At 61.6% G+C, this 18,973-nt stretch overlaps 1 protein-coding gene across 3 annotated transcripts; it reads left to right on the forward strand.

Annotated features, from left to right (window-relative positions):
- The first annotated feature begins 4,643 nt into the window (after window positions 1–4,643).
- On the forward strand, window positions 4,644–18,116 carry TNFAIP2 (TNF alpha induced protein 2). Of its 3 annotated transcripts, XM_036844596.1 has the most exons (13): window positions 4,644–4,685; window positions 7,488–7,851; window positions 8,160–8,802; window positions 10,985–11,099; window positions 11,260–11,382; window positions 11,572–11,672; window positions 12,293–12,391; window positions 12,992–13,115; window positions 14,051–14,173; window positions 14,362–14,517; window positions 14,706–14,827; window positions 16,301–16,433; window positions 16,882–18,116. In XM_036844596.1, exons 2-13 carry the CDS (start codon window positions 7,503–7,505, stop codon window positions 17,044–17,046), a joined length of 2,253 nt encoding a protein of 750 aa, XP_036700491.1. In that variant the 5' UTR covers window positions 4,644–4,685; window positions 7,488–7,502; the 3' UTR covers window positions 17,047–18,116. The 3 variants fall into 3 exon arrangements, with proteins under 3 accessions (XP_036700491.1, XP_036700489.1, XP_036700490.1); XM_036844594.1 differs by having other exon boundaries at window positions 16,301–17,039; XM_036844595.1 differs by lacking the exon at window positions 4,644–4,685 and adding an exon at window positions 5,546–5,645 and having other exon boundaries at window positions 16,301–17,039.
- The last annotated feature ends 857 nt before the right edge of the window (window positions 18,117–18,973 follow it).

An 18,973-nucleotide genomic window follows, 5' to 3' on the forward strand; every position in this document is an offset into this window, starting at 1 on the left:
GGAACTGGTAGGCCCCGTGGTGGTTTGGGGCAGGCTCCCCCCCTCCCCTTCAGCCTTGGCCGGCTCTGCACAGCACTGGGCTTCCCACCAGAGCTCCTGCCACGTGACCTGCCTCTGTCACTGGGTGGGACTTTATGTGGAGTAAGGCTGTTTTCCTGGAAATGATGCCGTCTGGGAGAAGGGCCCGCAGGTTGCTGGACCAGGGCAGCCCCGGGTCTGAAGGGCTAGGAGCTGAGGTTGGCCATCTTGCATCACCACCGAAAGCCATTGTGAAAAGCCAGGCCCATTTAGGAAAGAGGCCTGGCCACTGGGACTGGCACGGAGATTCCCTGATGCCCTGGAGGGACATCCCTCCAGGGAGCCCTCCTGCATTACACTCCTTAGAAGGACACTGGGATTAGGGTCCTGCTGCCCAGTGGGCCCTGCTTTCTCCCGAGTGGTCCCACCTCCCGCACGGGAAGTGGGCCAGGCTCATTGAGCACCAGTGGAAGCCATTTCTCCTCAGGCCTCATTTTCCCCATCTGCCAAACACAGAAAGGAGTGTGGGGTCTGACTTCCTCCTGGGAGGAAGGGAGGGGCTATTAACAAGTAGACGGCTGCCTGGGGGTTGGGGGACACTGCCTGTCGGGGTACGCCTGCTCTGATGCGTGCCCTCCTGGGAGGGGCTGGTCTGGGAGGGTGGTGCCTGCTCAGCTGTCCTGGCCATTCCATGGTCCTCAGGGGGGTCAGGAGACTCTGGCCAAAGTCAGGTGCAGCTGCCAATGACCCTGAGCAAGTGACTTCCCCTTTGGGGAAGGCTGGGTGGCAGCAGAGATCCCAGCCTGAAGGCCTCAGCTTTTGCATTCACTTACCCCTCCAAGACTCAGTTTCCTCACCTGTCAACAGAGGATCAGATGGCTCTGCCTAGTGCTCTTAGTGAGTGGGACATCCCCAGGAAACAAGAGGCTCCAGGAAGGGTCCCAGGTCAGGTGACCGCCTGAGAAGTGAAGGGAGAAGCAGCGCCGTGAGAGCCAGGGTTGGGGCAGTGGGAAGTGCAAGTCATCTCACAGAGGGAAGTTGGCAGGGCCGTGAGGAGGAGCCCACCCGCGGTCAGCACCGCCCTGCCAGCCAGGCCCTCCCGGTGCCCCTTGGTCCCAGTCCCATCCCCCAGATGGCTTTTGCACCTGCTGAGCCCTGTGCCAGAATGGGCTCCCTTCTGCCTTCCACTCCCTCTCTTCCGGGGAGCTTCGGGAGGGGGAATAGAGGGAGGATGTTAAACACACACCGCCTGCATTATCCTCTGGCTGTGCTGCCAGGACTGGGTCAGCCCCTCCTGCTGCCCCACAGGGTGAGGGTGAACACTCAGTTAATTGACTGGACAAGATCGTGAAAGAGATTGGGAAATCTTTTTTTTTTTTTTTCCAAAGATGAAAAAGGAGTGGAGGGCAGTAAAAGCTCCCATTTCTGCATCGAAGCTTCCTAGCCCAGCAGTCAGTCCTTCCTTGTGTCAGACTTAAATGCATCAAGCTGTATTTCAGTTGATCAACATTAGGGGATAAGTAACATAGCACAAGGCTTAGTGTGTGGCTTCCAGCTCCACCGCTGACTACCACGTGACTGGAACTATCTGTGCCTCAATTTCCTCATCTGTGAAAAGGGGATAATTAAGGAGTACCCATTTCATAAGATTGTCTGATGAAATCAGTTAGTGCATGCGAAGCACTTAGAACAGAGCTTGGCACCTGTCGACAAATGTCAGCTGTCTACCCAAAAGAACTGGAAGCAGGGTCTGGGAGAGAGAGTTGAGTTCCCCTGCTCACAGCAGCATTACTCACAACAGCCAAAAGGCGGCAGCAACCCAAGGGTCCATGGACAGATGAAAAGATAAACAATGAAACATTATTCAAGCTTAAAAAGGAAGGACATTCTGACACATGCCACAACATGGATGAACCTTGATGACATGATGCGAAGTTACATAAGCCAGTTACAAAAGGACAATTACCATCCTTTTGATTCCACTTATATGAGCTACTTAGAATCGTCAAGTTTATAGAGATGGAAAGTAGAATGGTGGGTGCCAGGCTAGTGGGAAGGTGAGGAGGGGGAGTTAGTGTTTAATGAGTATGGAGCTTCAGTTTTGCAAAGTGAAAAAATTCTGGCGATGGATGGTGGTGACGGTTGCATAACAATGTATAACATCATGCCACTGAACTATATATTTAAAATGGTCAAAATGGTACATTTGGTTATGTGTATTTTACCACAATTAAAAAAAAAAGTCATCTGTCATTTCCAAGCAGAGGGAAGGCACGTGTCCTGGGCCTCCCAAGCCCTGGGTTGCATGCAAGGAGCTGACTACAGCTCCTGGCCAGGTGCTGGTGCACTTGACTTCCGGGCTGGCCTGGAGGGTCTACTGCCAGTCTGCTCCTGCGTGCTGCCCTCTCTGCCAGGTGGAACTGGGCTGCAGCCCCCCCCCATCCCCTGGGGAGGTGGCGGATGGGAGAGCAGCTGGCCAGGGACACTCTCAACCAGCATCTGATGCTCATTTCCTGCTGAGGGTGGAATTCTTGGCTGGCCTTTGGCTCCTTCTGGAAGTGTCTGCTCTGGGGACAGTTTCCTCATCTGTCAAGAGGGGGTTAGAATAGCTCCTGCCCTATGGGCCCCAATGGCAGTCACACCCCTTGGCCCTCTATGCAGCCCTATTTTCAGAGGATTCCCCTTGAGTTGGGGGTTTCATGTATGTGATGCTTGACCCTCATGCCTGAACTCAGGGAAAGGGGAAGTGCCTGGCGCAGCCACAGGAGGGCAGGACAGCTTTTCCCACCCCCTGGCCGCAGCCTGGAGCTCGGTGAGGCCATGGAGAGGGAGGGCAGGTGTCATGGCAGCTGGGGACGAGGGCGGCTGCCCAGCATCTGCCCGGTGAAGCATCCTTCCTGTTCCTGAAGACCAGGGTCTGGAGCTCTGAGGGGATGGTGGGGTCTTTGAGCCTGACACTGTTCCCTCCCCCCACTTCCCAGAGCACTTTGGATTCTCCAGCGATTTCCCAATCTGTTTGGGGTTAGAAGAAGAAGCCTGGCGGGAAGGCGTGAGGATTGCGCAATGAGGCCACAGCAGGCAGCCACGGAGGCACTGGGCCAGGACCCCTTGGTTCTTGTCCTTGTCACCCTGTCTGGCTGGATGAACTTGGGGGGAGGGGGGTTCTGGCCTCTAGTCTCCCCATCTATGCACTGGGAGCCGCTGGGATGACCCTCCCTGTCAAGGGGCACTGTGACCGTTGGTTCAGATCTGAAAAATGTCACCCCTGAGGCTACAGGGAGAGAAGGGGTGGAGCCCTTCTTACTGCAGCCGCCCCTTCCCCCCCCCCCACCCCCAGGGACAGGATAGATGTCCAAGCCCAAAACTGGCCCTTGGCCACCATTCCCAAGGAGGAAGAGGAAGTTCTCAGTTCCAAGGGGCACCCCCATCTCCCCCCTGCCTTGCCCACTTGGCCATGCCTCCCAGGCTGCAGAGATCTGTGCCCAGTTCCCAGGGGGAGCAGGGAACCAGCGGGGAGGGGGAGGGGTGGCAAACAAAAGGGAGGGAGGAGCAGAGGCTCTATTAAGAAGCAAAAAGGAAGCTGGTGCCCAGGCGGGAAATTCCTGAGCCACAGGGTCCTTTCCAGAGGGCAGGAATTCCTAAGATGTGAAACGGGGAAGGGGTCCTCTTCACCAGCACCCCTCCGGCCCCTTGACAGAGAAACAGGGCTTAGATAGGGAAACTGAGGCCCAGAAAGGGATGTTACCTGCTCAAGGCCACGCTGAGTGCGGACAAAGCTGGGCTGAGTGAGACTCAAGCCTGAGCTGTCGGGGTCCCCATCTGGTGCCTTTAGGAGCCTGTCCTGGCCCAGCGCCGGTCCCAGAAAGGGAAAGTGCTTCAGTGGGAGTCCTACAGGCCTGGGTGTGGGTTCTGACCACCGTTTACTGCCTGTGTGCCCTCGGGCAAGTCACTCACTTTTGTGAGCCATTTCCCCGTTTTAAGCAAGACTCGATGGTGACAGCGTATGCAAGGCACCAGCACAGGTGCTTTGTCCACGGCTGACCAACCCCCGATCCCTTAGGGAGGCTCCTCCACGAAGGCCCCCTCCCATGGCTCTCTGCGGCCACAGTGATACCCAGAGCGGGAACACTCTCTCCAGAGGGGGTGATTCTCGGCGCGGCCAGCCTCCGAGGGAGTCAGGTGGGACCGTCCCCCGCACGCCGCGGGGGGAAGGGGACTCCCCACAGTTGGGCTCAGCTGGGGTGGGTGCTGGCTCTGTGACGCGCGAAAGTGGTCCTGAGCGCGGGGGCCCCTCCCAGCCAGCCAATTGGAAGCCGTCGTCGGACAACGGGTCAGCGCCAGACCCACTCCGTCCGCCCGGGGTGCCGGTCCCGCGCCCGACACAGCCTGGCGACGCCTGGCCAGCCCAGTCACCCCGCCCGGGCTAGTGGGAGGTCGTGACCCCTTCCCCCGCTCCCCTGCTAGGCAGGCCCCGCACCGCCTGGGGGGGGGCGCGACACCGGACACGGGGACACAGGCAGCCCCCGCCACGCTCTGCGTTGGCCTTCGCCCGCGGGTTTTCCGCGGAGGCGGCGGGCGGGACGGGCGGGGCGGGCGGGGGCGGAGTCTGCGTCTATTTCAGGCGGCGCCCGGCTCTGCCCAGACAGCGGCGGCCCGGCCCGGACACAGTAAGTGACCTCCGCCCGCGGTGCGTCCGTCCCCAACCTCTCCGCGCCGCTTCCCGCCCGCCCTGACCCCGAGTCTCCGGCCCGATCCCGCGAGGGAGCGGCCGGAGCGACGGAGGGGACCAAGGGGGCGGGACGGAGTGCAGGTCTCTGGCAGCCCCTCTTCTAGGGAAACTGAGGCCCCCGGCCTGAGCTGCTGCGTCAGGGTGCAGAGGGTCCGGGTTAGATGCTCCCAGCAGAGGACTGCGTCCTGCAAAAAGCATCAGGGAGGGGCTCTGGGGAAAGGTGCCGGGTGTCCCTTCCTTTTGCGGTAGGAAGCGGGACCTAGAGGCACAGAGGAGCTAGGCACAGGGGCCAGGGAGGCTTGGGTGGACCTCAGCCCTGACCCGGGAAGGAGTGAGGAAGTGAGGACCCGGGAAGGAGTGTGTGCCTGAGGAGAAGCTGGGGGGGCTGGGAGGACCTGAGGGGTGCCACTGTTGGGCCACAGGCTGTGGCCACAGGGTATGACTCGGAGCACTCCCCTTCCTGTCTCAGTGTGCCCAGCCGCGAGCCTGGCCTTAAAGGATCCCTCTCCGGCCCTCTTCTGCTGTATCCGGGCGCCAGGGTTAGCCTGACAGACACTGGGACACGTGACGCAGACCCTTACTGAGGCCTGGCTAGGGGCCAGCATGTGTCTGAGTGGTTTCCTCACATCCTTTCAGCAGCACTATGAGGTGGGGTCCTCATCCCCATTTCCCAGATAGGGAGACTAAGGCCTATGAAGGAAGGGTGGAGTCTGGTCCACACCCTAGTGGGTGGTACAGCTAAGCCCACAGTTGTTCTCTTTCTACTGCACCAGCTGCCTCAGAGTCAAGGCCTGGGACGTGGGCCAAGGGGGCTGCTGCAGGACCCTGAAGGGTGAGGAGAGTTTGTGCCACAGAGGCGAGGAGGCAGCGATGCCATGCGGGGACCTGCAGGAGCCAGGTCTGGAGGTTGGGTAGAGCCTAGCACGTGTGGGGACGGAGGAGGTGGGGGGCAGTGAGGGCAGAGGGGAGGCCGGCGGGAGCACAGCGGGTCAGATGGCCCTCTCCCTCACCCCAGCGGGGGGCAGAGGTGGGGCCTGGGGGCCCAGGGTGGCGCTGAGCAGCCCCAGCCAGCCGGCCAGACCAGCTCCTGTGGGTGCCTGGCATGAAAATGGGATGGATTGGGAGGGAAGCTGGGGCAAGGGGTCGGCAGGGCAGAAATGCCCAGTGGCCTTGCACCTGGGGACCCTGGCTTTGGGGCTTCCCAGAGTACCCCCTGCTTGGTTCTGGAGTGGAACTCTCAGGCCAAATGGCACAGGGGACGCAGCGGAGATCCAGCAGTGTAGGACTCTGCCCAGGCACCTGGTGAAACCAGTGGGAGTGGGAGAAAGCCCGGCTTCCTGGCCACTGAGTGGCTCTGGTCAAGCTCGGGGGTGTGGGACGAGTCCCTGGGCGGATGAGAGAGGAGGCTGGGCCGATGGGGAGGCAGTAGGGGTTGTAGAAAGTCTGACAGGCCTAATCCCACCCCGCCTCCTGCTGCCTCAATTTCTCTCCCTGGATGATTGGATCACCCCATCTGCCTTGCAGGCCCGTTGCAGGGGCGAACTGAAGTCATTGTTTTGTATGAGTCACGACTTGGTGTGTTTACTCTTGGGTGGTGGGGCAGGCACTGTGGTTATGGGTCACCCCAGTTACCAGGGAGGCCCAGCCCTGCCCCGCTCCCTCCTTTGGGGTCAGCCATGTTCCCCTCCACCGGCCCACAATGGTCAAGGCGCTGGGGAGGGTGTTGCCCCTCTGAATGCAGCTCGCGAGGTGTTGGGGGCCACGAGGCAGGGGTGCCCGGAGCCAGGGGATCTGAGTTCCAAGCCCAAGCTGTTGACCATTGGGGCATTTTAAGCCTCTCTGAGCTAGTTGTGTGAGATGAGGAAAATAACACGCCTCTTGGAAGGGAGTGAGGAAGTGACAGGATGGGCACTCAGGAAGCGCCCAGAAGGTGGACGCTTTTGTGATGATGATGTCACCCCATTTGGGAGCAGGCAGGGTGCATGGAGCCGGGAAGCTTGGGTTTCCAGTCTGAGTTGCCCGTGTGACCTCAGACAGCCCTGTGCCTCATTGGGGCCCTTGTCCCTACTGACATGGGAAAGACCCCCTGAAGTTTGAGGGGGCACTATGGTTTCTGTAGACTTGAGCCCCAAGGTCATGATGGGGGTCAGGCCCTGCCTACCTTGTGGTCCCAGCCGGAGCAGCCGTGTTTCCGCTCAGAGCGTTCCTCCGTGACCCCAAAGCTGCACGAGTCAAGAGAAGAACAGGCAAAATGGAGGACAGGGCTGGGGCTGGATTCCCGCCTCGGCCCAGCCTCTCGTGCTCTGTGACTTTTCTGGACCTTGGTTCTCGCTCTGTGCCGTGGGACAGCGGCCCGTGCTCTGCCTGCTCCCCCAGGGTCTCGTGGGATCCGGGGTGTTTCTCATGCCCCGCAGTCCCTTCTCCCTGCCCAGAGGGTGGGCTGTCAAGGAAGGGTTTGCCAAAATGAAGTGAGGGCCCCCTTCCGTCTGGAATGCCTCCCAACCCCAGCTTCCTCCCTGCCTCGGCAGTTCTCGGAGGGGCGGTGGGTACTGAGGAACTGGTGTCCAGGGAGAGAGTTGAGTTGTTGGTGCCCATCTGGGCCAGGAGAAGGCCAGAGCCTGGTGGTCATACGGGTGAAAACACATCAACCTGGCTGTGTACCTGGGCCGGGGAGCCGGGAGCCAGGCCCATCCCCTGGTGACCGCTGACCCTTTCATTCCCTCCCCTTGCCAACCCGCAGGCCTGAGCCGGCGTGATGCTGAAGATGACCTTCCAAGGCTTTCCGGGCCAGCAGCCTGCGCCAGGGGCCCTTGACTTCCCCAGAAGCCCCCAGAAGTTGCCCTTTGCCTCGGAAGCGGAGTCAGAAGCCTCCATGTCCGAGGCCTCCTCCGAGGACCTGGTGCCACCCCTGGAGGCCGAGGAAGCCCCAGACAGGGATGGAGAAGAGGCTGCGAAGAAGAAGAAGAAGAAGAAGAAGTCGAAAGGCCTGGCCAACATGTTTAGCGTCTTCACCAAAGGGAGGAAGAAGAAGAGTCAGCCCAGCTCAGCAGAGACAGAGGGCGACTCTGAGCCCCAGCCCCGGCCGGGTGGCCGGCTGCCCACAGGTAGGCAGGGGCCCCAGGTCCCAGCCGGGCAGGGTCTGGGCAGGATGGGGGCTCACTGGAGTGGATGCCCCACTCAGCCAGGACAGAGAGGGCGGGGAAGGTGGGCGCGGAGGTGTCTCCCTTGCCGGCCTTTCCCCTGCGCACCCCGATCTCAGGGGCTGGGAGTGGGCGGAGGGGTCCTCGGTCCTGTCTGGGACATCGACTCGCCTCCTCGGGCGCCTCACCTCACCTCTGAGGTCTCGGCCCACGGGAGGCAACTGGTGGGTGTCGGAGCCCCGGGCCGCGCTAACGTCGGGTCCTGGCCGCAGTGGAGGAGCTCAAGGCCGACCTGGAGCACGGGCGGCTGGAGGCGGCGGGGCCGCTGCTGGCGCTGGAGCGGGAGCTGCAGGCGGCGGTGGCGGCGGGCGGCATGAGCAACGAGGAGCTGCTGCGGCGCCAGAGCAAGGTGGAGGCGCTGTACGTGCTGCTGCGCGACCAGGTGCTCGGCCTGCTGCGCCGGCCGCTGGAGGCGGCGCCGGAGCGGCTGCGCCAGGCGCTGGCCGTGCTGGCCGAGCAGGAGCGCGAGGACCGCGCGGCGGCGGCGGCGGCGGCGGCGGGGCCCGCGCCCTCGGCGCTGGCGGCCACGCGGCCCCGGCGCTGGCTGCAGCTGTGGCGGCGTGGCGTGGCGCAGGCGGCCGAGGAGCGCCTGGGCCAGCGGCCGGCCGCGGCTGCCGAGGGCCGCACGGAGGCCGAGCGCGCCTTCCTGCACATGGGCCGCACCATGAAGGAGGACCTGGAGGCCGTGGTGGAGCGGCTGAAGCCGCTGTTCCCCGCCGAGTTCGCCGTGGTGGCGGCCTACGCCCAGAGCTACCACGAGCACTTCGCGGCGCACCTGGCGGACTTGGCGCAGTTCGAGCTGAGCGAACGCGACACCTACGTGCTGCTGCTCTGGGTGCAGAACCTCTACCCCAAGTGAGCGGCTGGGCGGCCGGGCGCCCGGGTGCTGGGCGGGGCCCCAGGGGCAGGGAGGCCGCTCTGCAGGGGCTGTCACCGCGTGCAGGGAGTCCCAGGTGGGAGAACGGCACAGATGGGCTTGGACTCAAGGGGGCAGGGCCTGGGCTGGGTCTGCTTTGCCCTTGGAGTCCTTAGTCTCTTGGGCCTCGGCCCCATTCCACAGTTGGGGAAACTGAGGCACAGAGAATGGCAGGGACTTCATCATTCATTCATTAGTTCCCAGTCTGGGGAGGGCATGAAGCAGCGCCCATCCAGAGCAGGAAGGGGTGTGGCAGGGGAGCCCGGAGGAGGGGGCCCTGACCTCACCTGGGTCAGCCCAGGAAGCCAGCTCGGAAGAAGCGGCACAGACTTCTGCCTGCCACAGGAGTTTGCTGCTCTGGGGCAGCTCACAGTCTAATAGAAGTCAGGCAGTCAGGCAGGGGAGGAAAGAGGAGGAAAGGCCAGTAAGAAGGCAGAGGGAGGGTGGTGTTCCCGGCAAAGGGAGTCATCTTCCAGGGCCTGAGGCTGAGCTGTGAAGCATTCTGGGAGCAGTGTGGAGCTCGTCAGTGTTTGGATTATCCAGCAGGCCCTTGGGGGCACCCCCAGGCAGGACAGGGAGCAGGGGCAGGGTGGGGCCGCTGGGCCTGCTGGAAAGATCCCCATTGTGCAGGGTCATTCAGTGAGGCCACGCAGAGCTGGGTTCTGGCCACCGAGGCCTGGAGCTCCTCAGTTTGGGAGGCTCGCTCTGCCAGTGGAGGATACCTGGTTACCAGCTGGGTACCGCCTCAGGCATCCCCTCATTTCCCCAGACCTCTGGATCTCTGGGCACACTGGTCGTTCACACAAGCTGGGTGGGAAGAAACTTATACTGCAGCGTGGAAGTGACCAGGGCACGAGAGGCCAGGGATTCCTATAGTGACTGGCCCCGGCACCTAGTGTAAAGCACACAGAAAGCCTGGAGGTGTAGCCCGTGTGAGCGATGTCCGAGCATCTCGGGGACACATCTGGATGGCCAGTGGTCTCGGTTGGTGCTGGTGGGTCAGCCTCCCGCGGGGGCCAGAGGAAGGGCCGGGGGGGAGTGGTGGGTGAGGAGTCGGCAGGGCATAGGGAAATTGGCACAGGGCAGGGGTTACGGGAGGGTCAGGGCGGCTCTGAACCTGTTCCTTCTTGCTTGTCCTGACTCACCAGGAAATGCCAGGCACTCGCACCTCTCACCCTCAGCCTTCCTGTCCCAGTGACCCCAAGGGATTTTAGCCTGGGACCCACTGGGGTCACTGCAGCAGGAAACTGAGGCCAGCCGGGCATGGAGCCCCGAGGGGGGGAGTCCAGGGTGGCTCCGTGGAGGCCTGTGTGGCCAGAAGTGCGGGGAGCAAAGGGACACAGCGCATCCAGGCTGGGGGAGGGGCAGAGAGGGCCATTCTTGAGCCTCCAGGCAGACCAAGGTCCCTGAGGAAGTGCCAGGGCTGGGCAGTCCCCAGGGGGCTCTGGGACCCAATAGAGGTGCCACGGGGATGGGTGGATCTGCCTCCACAGAGCAGTTCAGGGTGGTGCGGGAACAGCCTTCCTGCTTGGACTGGCCCACCTCTGGGGGCAGCAGACCCGGCTGGGGGGGAAGGGGCCACAGGGCTAGTGGATGTCCAAGGCCAGCAGGGCTGGAGTGTGGCGGGGGACGGGTGAGAAGGAGGCAGGGGGTAAGGAGTTGCATTCTATCTGTGTGAGAGCGGGGAGCCCTTAGAGCCGGGAGATCAGACCTGAGAGGCGGTACTGCCTGTTGGGTGGAGGGGGGATTGTTGGAGGTGAGGGCAGAAGCGGGGAGCCAGGGAGGGGCGCCCTGCAGCGAGCCAGGCGAGAGAGGCTGGTGGCTGGGCAGTGGGGTGCCTCTAGCGGGGTAGCTTGAGGCTCACCAGTTTCAGGGCAGTATTTTGGAGCAGGAGCAGATGGGGGTGAGAGAGTAAAAGGAGGCACGATGATTCCAGGGTTTTGGGCCTGAATCAAACTGAGCAAATGGAGGACCCGTCACATGTGATGGGGAAGCAGGGATGGGATTCGGTGGAGGGAAGGCAGCTGAGTTCTGGGCCTGCTAGAGGCTGAGGCCGAGGAGGAGGGCTCTTGCCTGAGGGGTGGCGTGAGTTTTCCTCATGCCAGCCCCCTCTGCCCACAGTGACATCATCAACAGCCCCAAGCTGGCCGGCGAGCTGCAAGGAGTCAGGCTTGGGAGCCTCCTGTCCCCCAAGCAGATCCGGCTGCTGGAGGCCACGTTCCTCTCCAATGAGGTGGTGAGTCCAGCGCCAGCGCCAGAGCCAGGGCCGGGGCAAAGGAGGGGCGGGAAGGAAGCGGAGGGGGGGCCGGGGCAGACAGGACGTGGCAGGGAGCCTGACAGGCACGTCCACGTGGGCTTCGCTTCGCGCTCCCCTGACCAGCCCCTCCTCCCCCAAGGACAGCGTGAAGGAGCTGATGGCCCGCGCCCTGGAGCTGGAGTCGCAGCGCTGGAGCCAGGATGTGGCTCCCCAGAGGCTGGACGGCCACTGCCACAGTGAGCTGGCCATTGACATCATCCAGGTAGCACGGGCTGCCCCTCGTGCGCTAGTGCACTAGTGCAGGGTACCGAGCCCACATCCTCGCGTGCAGACACACGCTCGCCCCTGAGCACAGCCCCCCTTTTCCATGTCTCACCGAGCCCCACACCCGGCCCTGCCCCAGCCCTAGACCAGGTGGGCTCCTGACCAGGAGTTCACCTCACCCCTGCAGATCATCTCCCAGGGCCAGGCCAAGGCCGAGAGCATCACCCTTGACCTGGGCACGCAGATAAAGCACATGCTGTTGGTGGAGCTGGCTGCGTTCCTCAAGAGGTGGGTGACGGCCCGTGCGCGCGCAGGAAGGGGTCCCTGCGGCCACCCCTCTCAGTGCCCCCGCCCCTCCCTTGTGCCCCAGGTGGGGATCCAAGCTAGATCAGTGCCCCCTCCCTCCCCCTAGGGTGTCTGTCATTATGAGCAGGAGTCCTCATCCCCCTGTACCACCCCCCTGGGTGCTCAGAGCCTCAGGTAATCTGACCACCTGCTCTCAGCAAAGCTCCCAGCAGAGCAGCCCCCAGCTGCAAAGAAGAGGCCCCGTGAGGGACTGAGACACTGGCCTCCCCATCAGGGGATACCCCAGTCTGCACCCTCACGGTTCTCTTGGCTGGCTCCCTCCCCCTCCTCTGAGGACTCCTGCATGGCCCACGCCTCCAGTCTTCCAGCTCTAGAGGGGGCCTGGGGGAAGGAGGGAGGCAGCAGAGCGGGGCGGACACCCTCTTCAGGAGCTCTGCAGGGGCCCTGGCCCCACTGGCCTGAGCACGTGAAGCCAGCTACAGGTTCCTTCGGGGCTAGGGGCCCCGCCCTGTGCTGCGGGGAGCCCGGATGTAAACCCAGGCGGGCTGCTCCTGTCCCGGTGTTTGTGCTGGCCCCGCATGTTCCCTTTCGGGTTTCACCAGCTACCAGCGTTCCTTTGATGAATTTCTGGAGAGGTGCAAACAGCTGAGAAATTACAGGGCCAATGTCATCGCCAACATCAACAACTGCCTCTCCTTCCGGTGAGGGCACTGGGTGGGGTTTGTGGGTGAGGGCACTGGGTGGGGTTTGTGGGAGCGGGAATCACTGGGTCTGCCTGCCTGTGAGAGAGAGAGAGGGTAGCTGGAAGGCGGCCGGGAGGTGCCTGGGATGGGGGAGGGGGGCGGGAGGAGCAGCTTCAGCAGAGATGTTGAATTAAAACGAGCAGGGAGCAGGTCCGTAAGGAAATGCCGGGGCCTGTGGCGGCGGCAGCGGTGGCAGCAGCAGTGAACGTTTATCTAGTGCTGGTGGGTCAAGCACTCGCGCAACTGATTTACTTTATTTTGTTTTATCCTTATGACAACCCTATTAGGTAGGTACAGTGATCACGTCCGTTAAGCGGATGAGCAAAGTGAGCTGTGGAGAGGCCGTCAGTTAGAAGAGGATGTGGTGTTACGTGTGTGCTGGGGGTGGGAAGGCTGGGCCCTGCCTAGGCAGCATGGGTGGGATGACTTGGACCTGTACCCATGGGGAATGGGGAGCCAGTGAGGGTTCTAGAGTAATGGTTTAGGAAGATTTGCCTCAGGCTGACGGGCTCTCTGGGCAGGACTGGTGTGATCTCCCTGCCTCCCATGTCCTTCCAGGATGTTCGTGGACCAGAAGTGGCAGATACCACAGGACCTCCCGAGCCACCTGCTGAGCCCCCTGAATGAGCTCAAGAGTCATGGCGTTGATACCCTGCTCCAGAACCTGTTTGGGGTCCTGAAGGTAGCTGGAGCCTCCTGCCGCGTGTCACATGCTCAGTCTAGTGCTGGGGGAGGGCGGGGAGGGCCTGGGAGGGGGCTGGGCAGGGAGGATGGCAGAAGCAAAGGGCTGGCATGTGGAAGGCGTGGTGTGAGGCCAGCTGTAGCGAGGCTGGTGGCGCCCAGGTGATGGGGCCATGGCGGGCCCTTGGCCTCACTCCCAGCGCTTCAGCCCGGGGCTTGGCCTCAGAGGGCCGCCCAGGGCCCTCGGGTGCAGACAGGAAGCTTCAGTGCCTGTCCCCCGCTTAGACGCAATCCAGTCCTCAAGTTTGCATGTACTTTTCCTGCGACTCCCCCAGACCCTCCTGCCCACGCCCTGTCCCCGTGCCTAACTGCCAGCTGCGATGCTCAGAGCCTTGGCAGCCATCACCACGTCTGCTGTGGGCCGAGAAATCCACGGAAACCCTTTAGCGCCTTTAGCAGAGGATGAGGCAGGGGTCCCAGGAAAGGAAGAGGAGGGACTCCCTGCCTGCCCTCCATGGGAACCCGCCCTGGCCTCAATGCCCAGCAGCTGTGGGTGGCCAGGCGGTGACCCTGGATGACTTGGCCGGGTCCTCACAGGCCCAGCCAGGCACAAGGCTTTGTTTATGCAGGAATTTATTTATTTAAGGAGGGCGGCCAGTGGAAAAGGCCTCAGGGCAGGCAGATGGCAGCTGGTCGGCCTCTGAGAAGGGTGTGCAGACCACACCTCCAGTCCCTGCCTGTGAGCAGGGAGACCACGCCTCCAGTCCCTGCCTGTGAGCAGGGCCCGAGCGCTCCCTGGCTTCCCTGGGTGTCCTTAGCATCCCCGGCCCCTGTCCTGGGCCCCGTGTGTCCGTGGGTGTCTGTGTGTGCATGTTTCTGCGGCTGGCCCTTCCTCTGCACGGCGTGGCCAGACATCCTGCTTCTCTCCTTTCGCAGCCGCTGTTCAAGAGGTTCACGCAGACCCGCTGGGCGGCCCCCGCGCAGACCCTGGAGGAAATTATCTCCGTGGTGGACGAGAGGCTGCCGGAGTTCTCTGAACTGCAGGACTGTTTCCGGGAGGTAAGGGGTTGCCGAGCTGGTGGCGGGAGCCGGTTGGGGGGGGGTGGTCTGGACACGCATGCGCACACACGGATGCGCTCCTCTGCTCTGGCATCCGCCCCTCCCTGGACCCTGGCTTCGAAGCTTCGAGGGAGGTGGTGGGTTCCCTGTCTGTTGGCTCACGTGACCCTGCCCAATCGCCCACCCAGGAGCTCATGGAGGTTGTACACCTGCACCTGGTGAAGGAGTACATCATCCGCCTCAGCAAGCGGCGCCTGGTCCTCAACACGGCAGAGAAGCAGCAGCAGCTGGCGGGGCACATCCGGGCCAACGCCGAGCTCATCCAGCACTTCTGCACTCAGAACGTAAGCCCCCGCCCGCCCCTCCCAGCTCCCGCTTCCATAGGCTGCCCTCCTGCTCCAAGCTCCTCATGGGCCAGGACCGCCCCTCTGGGCCTCTCCAAATCCAGTCAGGTCAGACCTGAGCCTCTCTGGGCCCCTGGGTGGCCTCCGGGGCACGGACAGCCTCCCTCCAACCAGGCCTGTGCCTGCAGGGCTCCCCGGCAACCTGGCTGCATCGTGCCCTCCCCACGCTCGCAGAGATTATTCGCCTGCAAGACCCCAGTGCCATCAAGATCGAGGTGGCCACGTATGCCACCTGGTACCCTGACTTCAGGTGAGAACAGGGGCACCAGAGGACCTGGGCAGGCAGCATGGCCCTGATGTACCCGACTGTGGTCAGGGCCTGGTGGAGCCGGAATGAGTCCCTCCAGGGTGGGTAGAGCTCAGATACCGGCCACCGTGATGCAGTCCCTTTGCTGAGTGCTGTGTGCCGGCCGCCCTGCCCAGATCTTTACAGTGGCCGTTCACTCAGTCCTTACTGCTACCCTATGAGGCTGACACTCTTCATCCCCGTTTACAGATGAGACCTGGGGAGCTTAAGGAATGTGTCCAGGGTAACACAGCTAGTCAGTGGTAGAGCTAAGACGACAAAGCCAGGGGTTCTGGCTCCACAGCCCACATTCTTAGCCTTTATGAAACTGTCCCTCAGAGGGGGATCAGAGAGACCAGGGACCTGCTGGAGGCCATGGCGAGTCAGTAGTGAAGCTGGGGTCCACCACTCAGCCTAGAGGCCCTCAGGGACGTGACCTGTGCCCTGGGTCCCAGTACCCCTGTTCCGGAGCGGAGGCTTAGCCCCTGGCTGCCTGAGGATCTGCTGAGTCAGGGAGATTGATTCTATGGGCTGAGTCCCCTGATACTGTCAGACTGTTCCAGTTATGAGGTACGAGTTGGACGGTCCCAGCACAGCCTAGTGCAGCCACTGGCTGATCCACTCCACCTCCTCACCTACCCATCCCCTCACTTACACACTCAGCCATCCGTCTCCCCGCTCATACCAGCACCTAGTTACCCATCTGCTACCCCATCTTCTATCCGTCCGTCTGATCACCTGCCCATCGACTCATCTGTCCATCCATTGATCCATCCGCCCATCCACCCCCCATTCATCCACCCTTCCACCTATCCATCCATCTATCCATTTGTCCACTGACCTATCCATCCATCCATCCACCCACCCAACCATCCACCCATCCCACCAACAGTTATTGAGTGGTCTCCTACTAGGTACTGGGCTCTGTTTTAGGCACCAGGATGCAATGAAGTACAAGACAGACCAGGTCTTCGTTCTCCCTCATGTTACTTACAGTCTGTTTAAGGTTAGCAAGGATAAGGTAATCAGGCAAAGGAGTACAATTGCAAGTTTTAAAGATTGTTTAACCAGGGTTGTGAATGACAGGAGGTGCTGACTTTAGAGATGGGAAAGCCTCTCAGGGGAGGTGACGTTTTAGCTGAGAGCTAAAGGGTGAGAAGAAGCTGGTGAGCTCAAGAGCGTGGGGAAGAGCATTCCAGGAGGGACAGCCAGCGCAAAGGCCCCAGGTGGGCGGGAGCTTGGCGCGCTCTGGAGACGCACGGTGGCCAGTGCCGCTGGAGCTCAGTGGGCAAAGGAGAGTGTGTGGGGGGTGCTGCTCGTGGGCAGGGGGTTGGCTGCAGTGCCCTGTGGCTCCGGCCCAGAGTCTGGGGAGCTGGGAGGGGTGTGAGCAGGGGTGTTGGCGAGCGGGCTGGACTGATAGGATACTCTCTTTGCCAGCAAAGGCCACCTGAGTGCCATCCTGGCCGTCAAGGGGAATCTGTCCAGCAGTGAAGTCAGGAGCATCCGGAGCATCCTAGACATCAACACAGGGGCGCACGAGCCCTCCAAGTCCCTATTTTCACTTATAAAGGTTGGTTAGCTGTTTCTGTGGCCTGACCTGCTTGTGAGCTCCTGGCGAGCATCGGATGCCGCCCCATTCGGGGGCCGTTCAGACCAGCACCAGCTTCACAGCCCCACACGGCCTCTCACGGGCGTCCTGCCTTCTGCTGCTGCTTCTGACCAGCCCTGGCCTAGGCGCAGGTCCCTGGGCCGCGGGAACTGGACAGGCCCTGGCTTGTTTACCCCTCCCGTGGTGGGGGGCAGCTATGGGAAGCCAAGGAGGCCACACATGAGAAGCTCCCTGTAGATGACAGTGGATCTTGCACGCGCTGAAGGAGGGGGCCAGGAGGGGGAGTGGCCAGGGGACAGAGCTCCGGGGTCACCGCCTGTCTGTGGAGTCCTTCCAGCCTGGGTCTCGGCGCCTCCCCAGCTCCTGGGTGGGGGCCTGAGCCTCACCCCTCCTGCCTCCTCTGGTCCAGGGCTGTGTTGAGCTGGGCTCAGCCAGGGCGTGGAATGGAAGGCAGAACTGGAGGCGAAAAAAGGGAAAGATGAGCTCTCATCTGGGACCTGGAAAGGGGCCTGTGGGGTCACATGGCAAGCTGGGGGCAGGGCTGGCATCAGAGCCCCTGCAGCTCAGCCCCTGACCCTTCTCTGCTTCCCCACGGGCTTCCCCTGAGGATGGGTCCAGGAGGGGCAAGGACCTCCTGGGTTTTCTCGGCCTCCGCCTTCCCCCACACGGAGACAGGCCCAGGGGTGCCTCTGCGGGTCTTCCCCTGGAAGTCAGGCTGAGGTCTGGGCAGGGCAAGCTTGACTTCTGACTCCTTGGCCTCTGGATTAGTTTCCTATTGCCACTTCAGCAAACTTCCACAAGCTTAGTAGCTTAAAACAAGAACTCTCTTTCAGTTGTGGAGGTCAGAAGTCTGACATGGGTCTAGTGGGCTTAAGCCAAGGTGTCAGCCGGGCTGGTTCCTTCTGGGCGCTCTGGCGGGGCATTTCCTTGCCTTTTCCAGTTTTTAGAGGCCGGCCTCCCCTATTTCTTGGCTAGTGGCCCCCTTCCATCTCCAAAGCCAGCAATGGCCGGTCGATCTCTTTTTCACATCTCAGTACCCCTCTCCTGCCTCCATCTTCCTTCCTTAAGGACCCCAGTGATGACCTTTGACCCACCCAGACAATGACCTTTGACCTACCCAGACAATCCAGGATCCTCTTCTGATGTTAAGTTCAGCTGATTAGCAACCTTAATTCCACCTGACCCCTTAACTCCTCTTTGCCTTGGAACCTGACGTAGTCACAGGTCCAGGGATGAGGATGTGGGCATCTTTGCGGGGGGGGGGGGGCGTTATTTTACCTACCACAGCCTCCACCCATCCCCCTTGTCCTACCCCAGGAAAACATGGGTTCAGTTACCCTCCTTGGCCTCTGCTTACCCCAGAGGCTCTCGGCAGTCAGACTTAGGCACGACTCCACCTCGCCTGCGCCTCTGGGCACGACGTGACGGGGTTTGCAGCCAGCTCTCTTGGGTTTGTGCTGCCTCTTTCCAGGTACTGTGGCCAGAAACTGGCCCGTGTAAATGGTGCACAAAGGCCTTTGTACATTTGTAGGAGTTAGCATGTTTGATGTTATTATTATTATTTTTGATAGTACTGCTTTTGTATGTGTTTTTTTATAACATGATCTTGGTTTTTATAGCTTGATATAAAGCTGATTTCAAAAGCGGCTGTGGAGTGATTTATTTGGGGAGCAAGGACGGGCCATCAGTGGCTTTCTCAGCCTCCTGGGGTCTGGCAGACCCTGTGCCCCCAGGTTCTGTGTCAAATCCCCAATGACCCCGGCCCCCCCAGTGCCTCCTGCCCCCTTCTTACCTGTGAGCGTGAGCTTTGGGAGGGTGTGCTTTGGGGCGAGGCCCCTCACTTCACCCTTCAGTCCCCTCACCTGTAAAGGGTGATCAAGACCCTGTCCAGCCTCCCCACAGTCCTTTACTGAGGAGGGGGCAGGCGGAACCTCCAGACAATCATTGCAGCTCCACGCACAGGGCCCAGTGGGAACTGACTCTCATATTTCTGGAATTGACCTTGAAGGCTACAGCTGTGAACAGAGCTGACCCCAGCTGTCCTCTGCATCCCCACCCTGGCCCAGGACTGGGGGAAGGGCAGAGTCCCTGGGAGGGAAAGGGGAAGCTGGGTTAACACATTCCACAGAGCTGAGGGGGGGGCCCAAGGGAGCCAAGGGTGGGTGGAGTCTGGAGTCTGGCAGGAAAGGCCTGGATGGGGAGGGAAGGTCCTTTCAGATGAGATGGGGGTGGGGTGGACCCACCAAGCAGTGTTGAGCAAGGAGGGGAGGGGAGGGGAGGGGACAGTGGCGACTGGGGACGCCCTGCATTTGGGCTCCGAGTGCATGTGGGGTCCTGGGCGTGTTGAGCCTCGCAGCGCGGGGTGGGAGTGGCCGTGGGTCCCCCCAGCTCCTCCCGCAGAGTACGGGGTGAGGGAGCAGGAGGGAAGGGGGTTGCACAGGGAGATGAGAGAGGAGCTGAGGACCAGATGGAAAGTTTAAAGTCAATCCGGGCAGACATTA

This window comes from Balaenoptera musculus, chromosome 2, assembly GCF_009873245.2.
Source record: "Balaenoptera musculus isolate JJ_BM4_2016_0621 chromosome 2, mBalMus1.pri.v3, whole genome shotgun sequence".
In the NCBI taxonomy this organism is placed as follows: domain Eukaryota; kingdom Metazoa; phylum Chordata; class Mammalia; order Artiodactyla; family Balaenopteridae; genus Balaenoptera; species Balaenoptera musculus.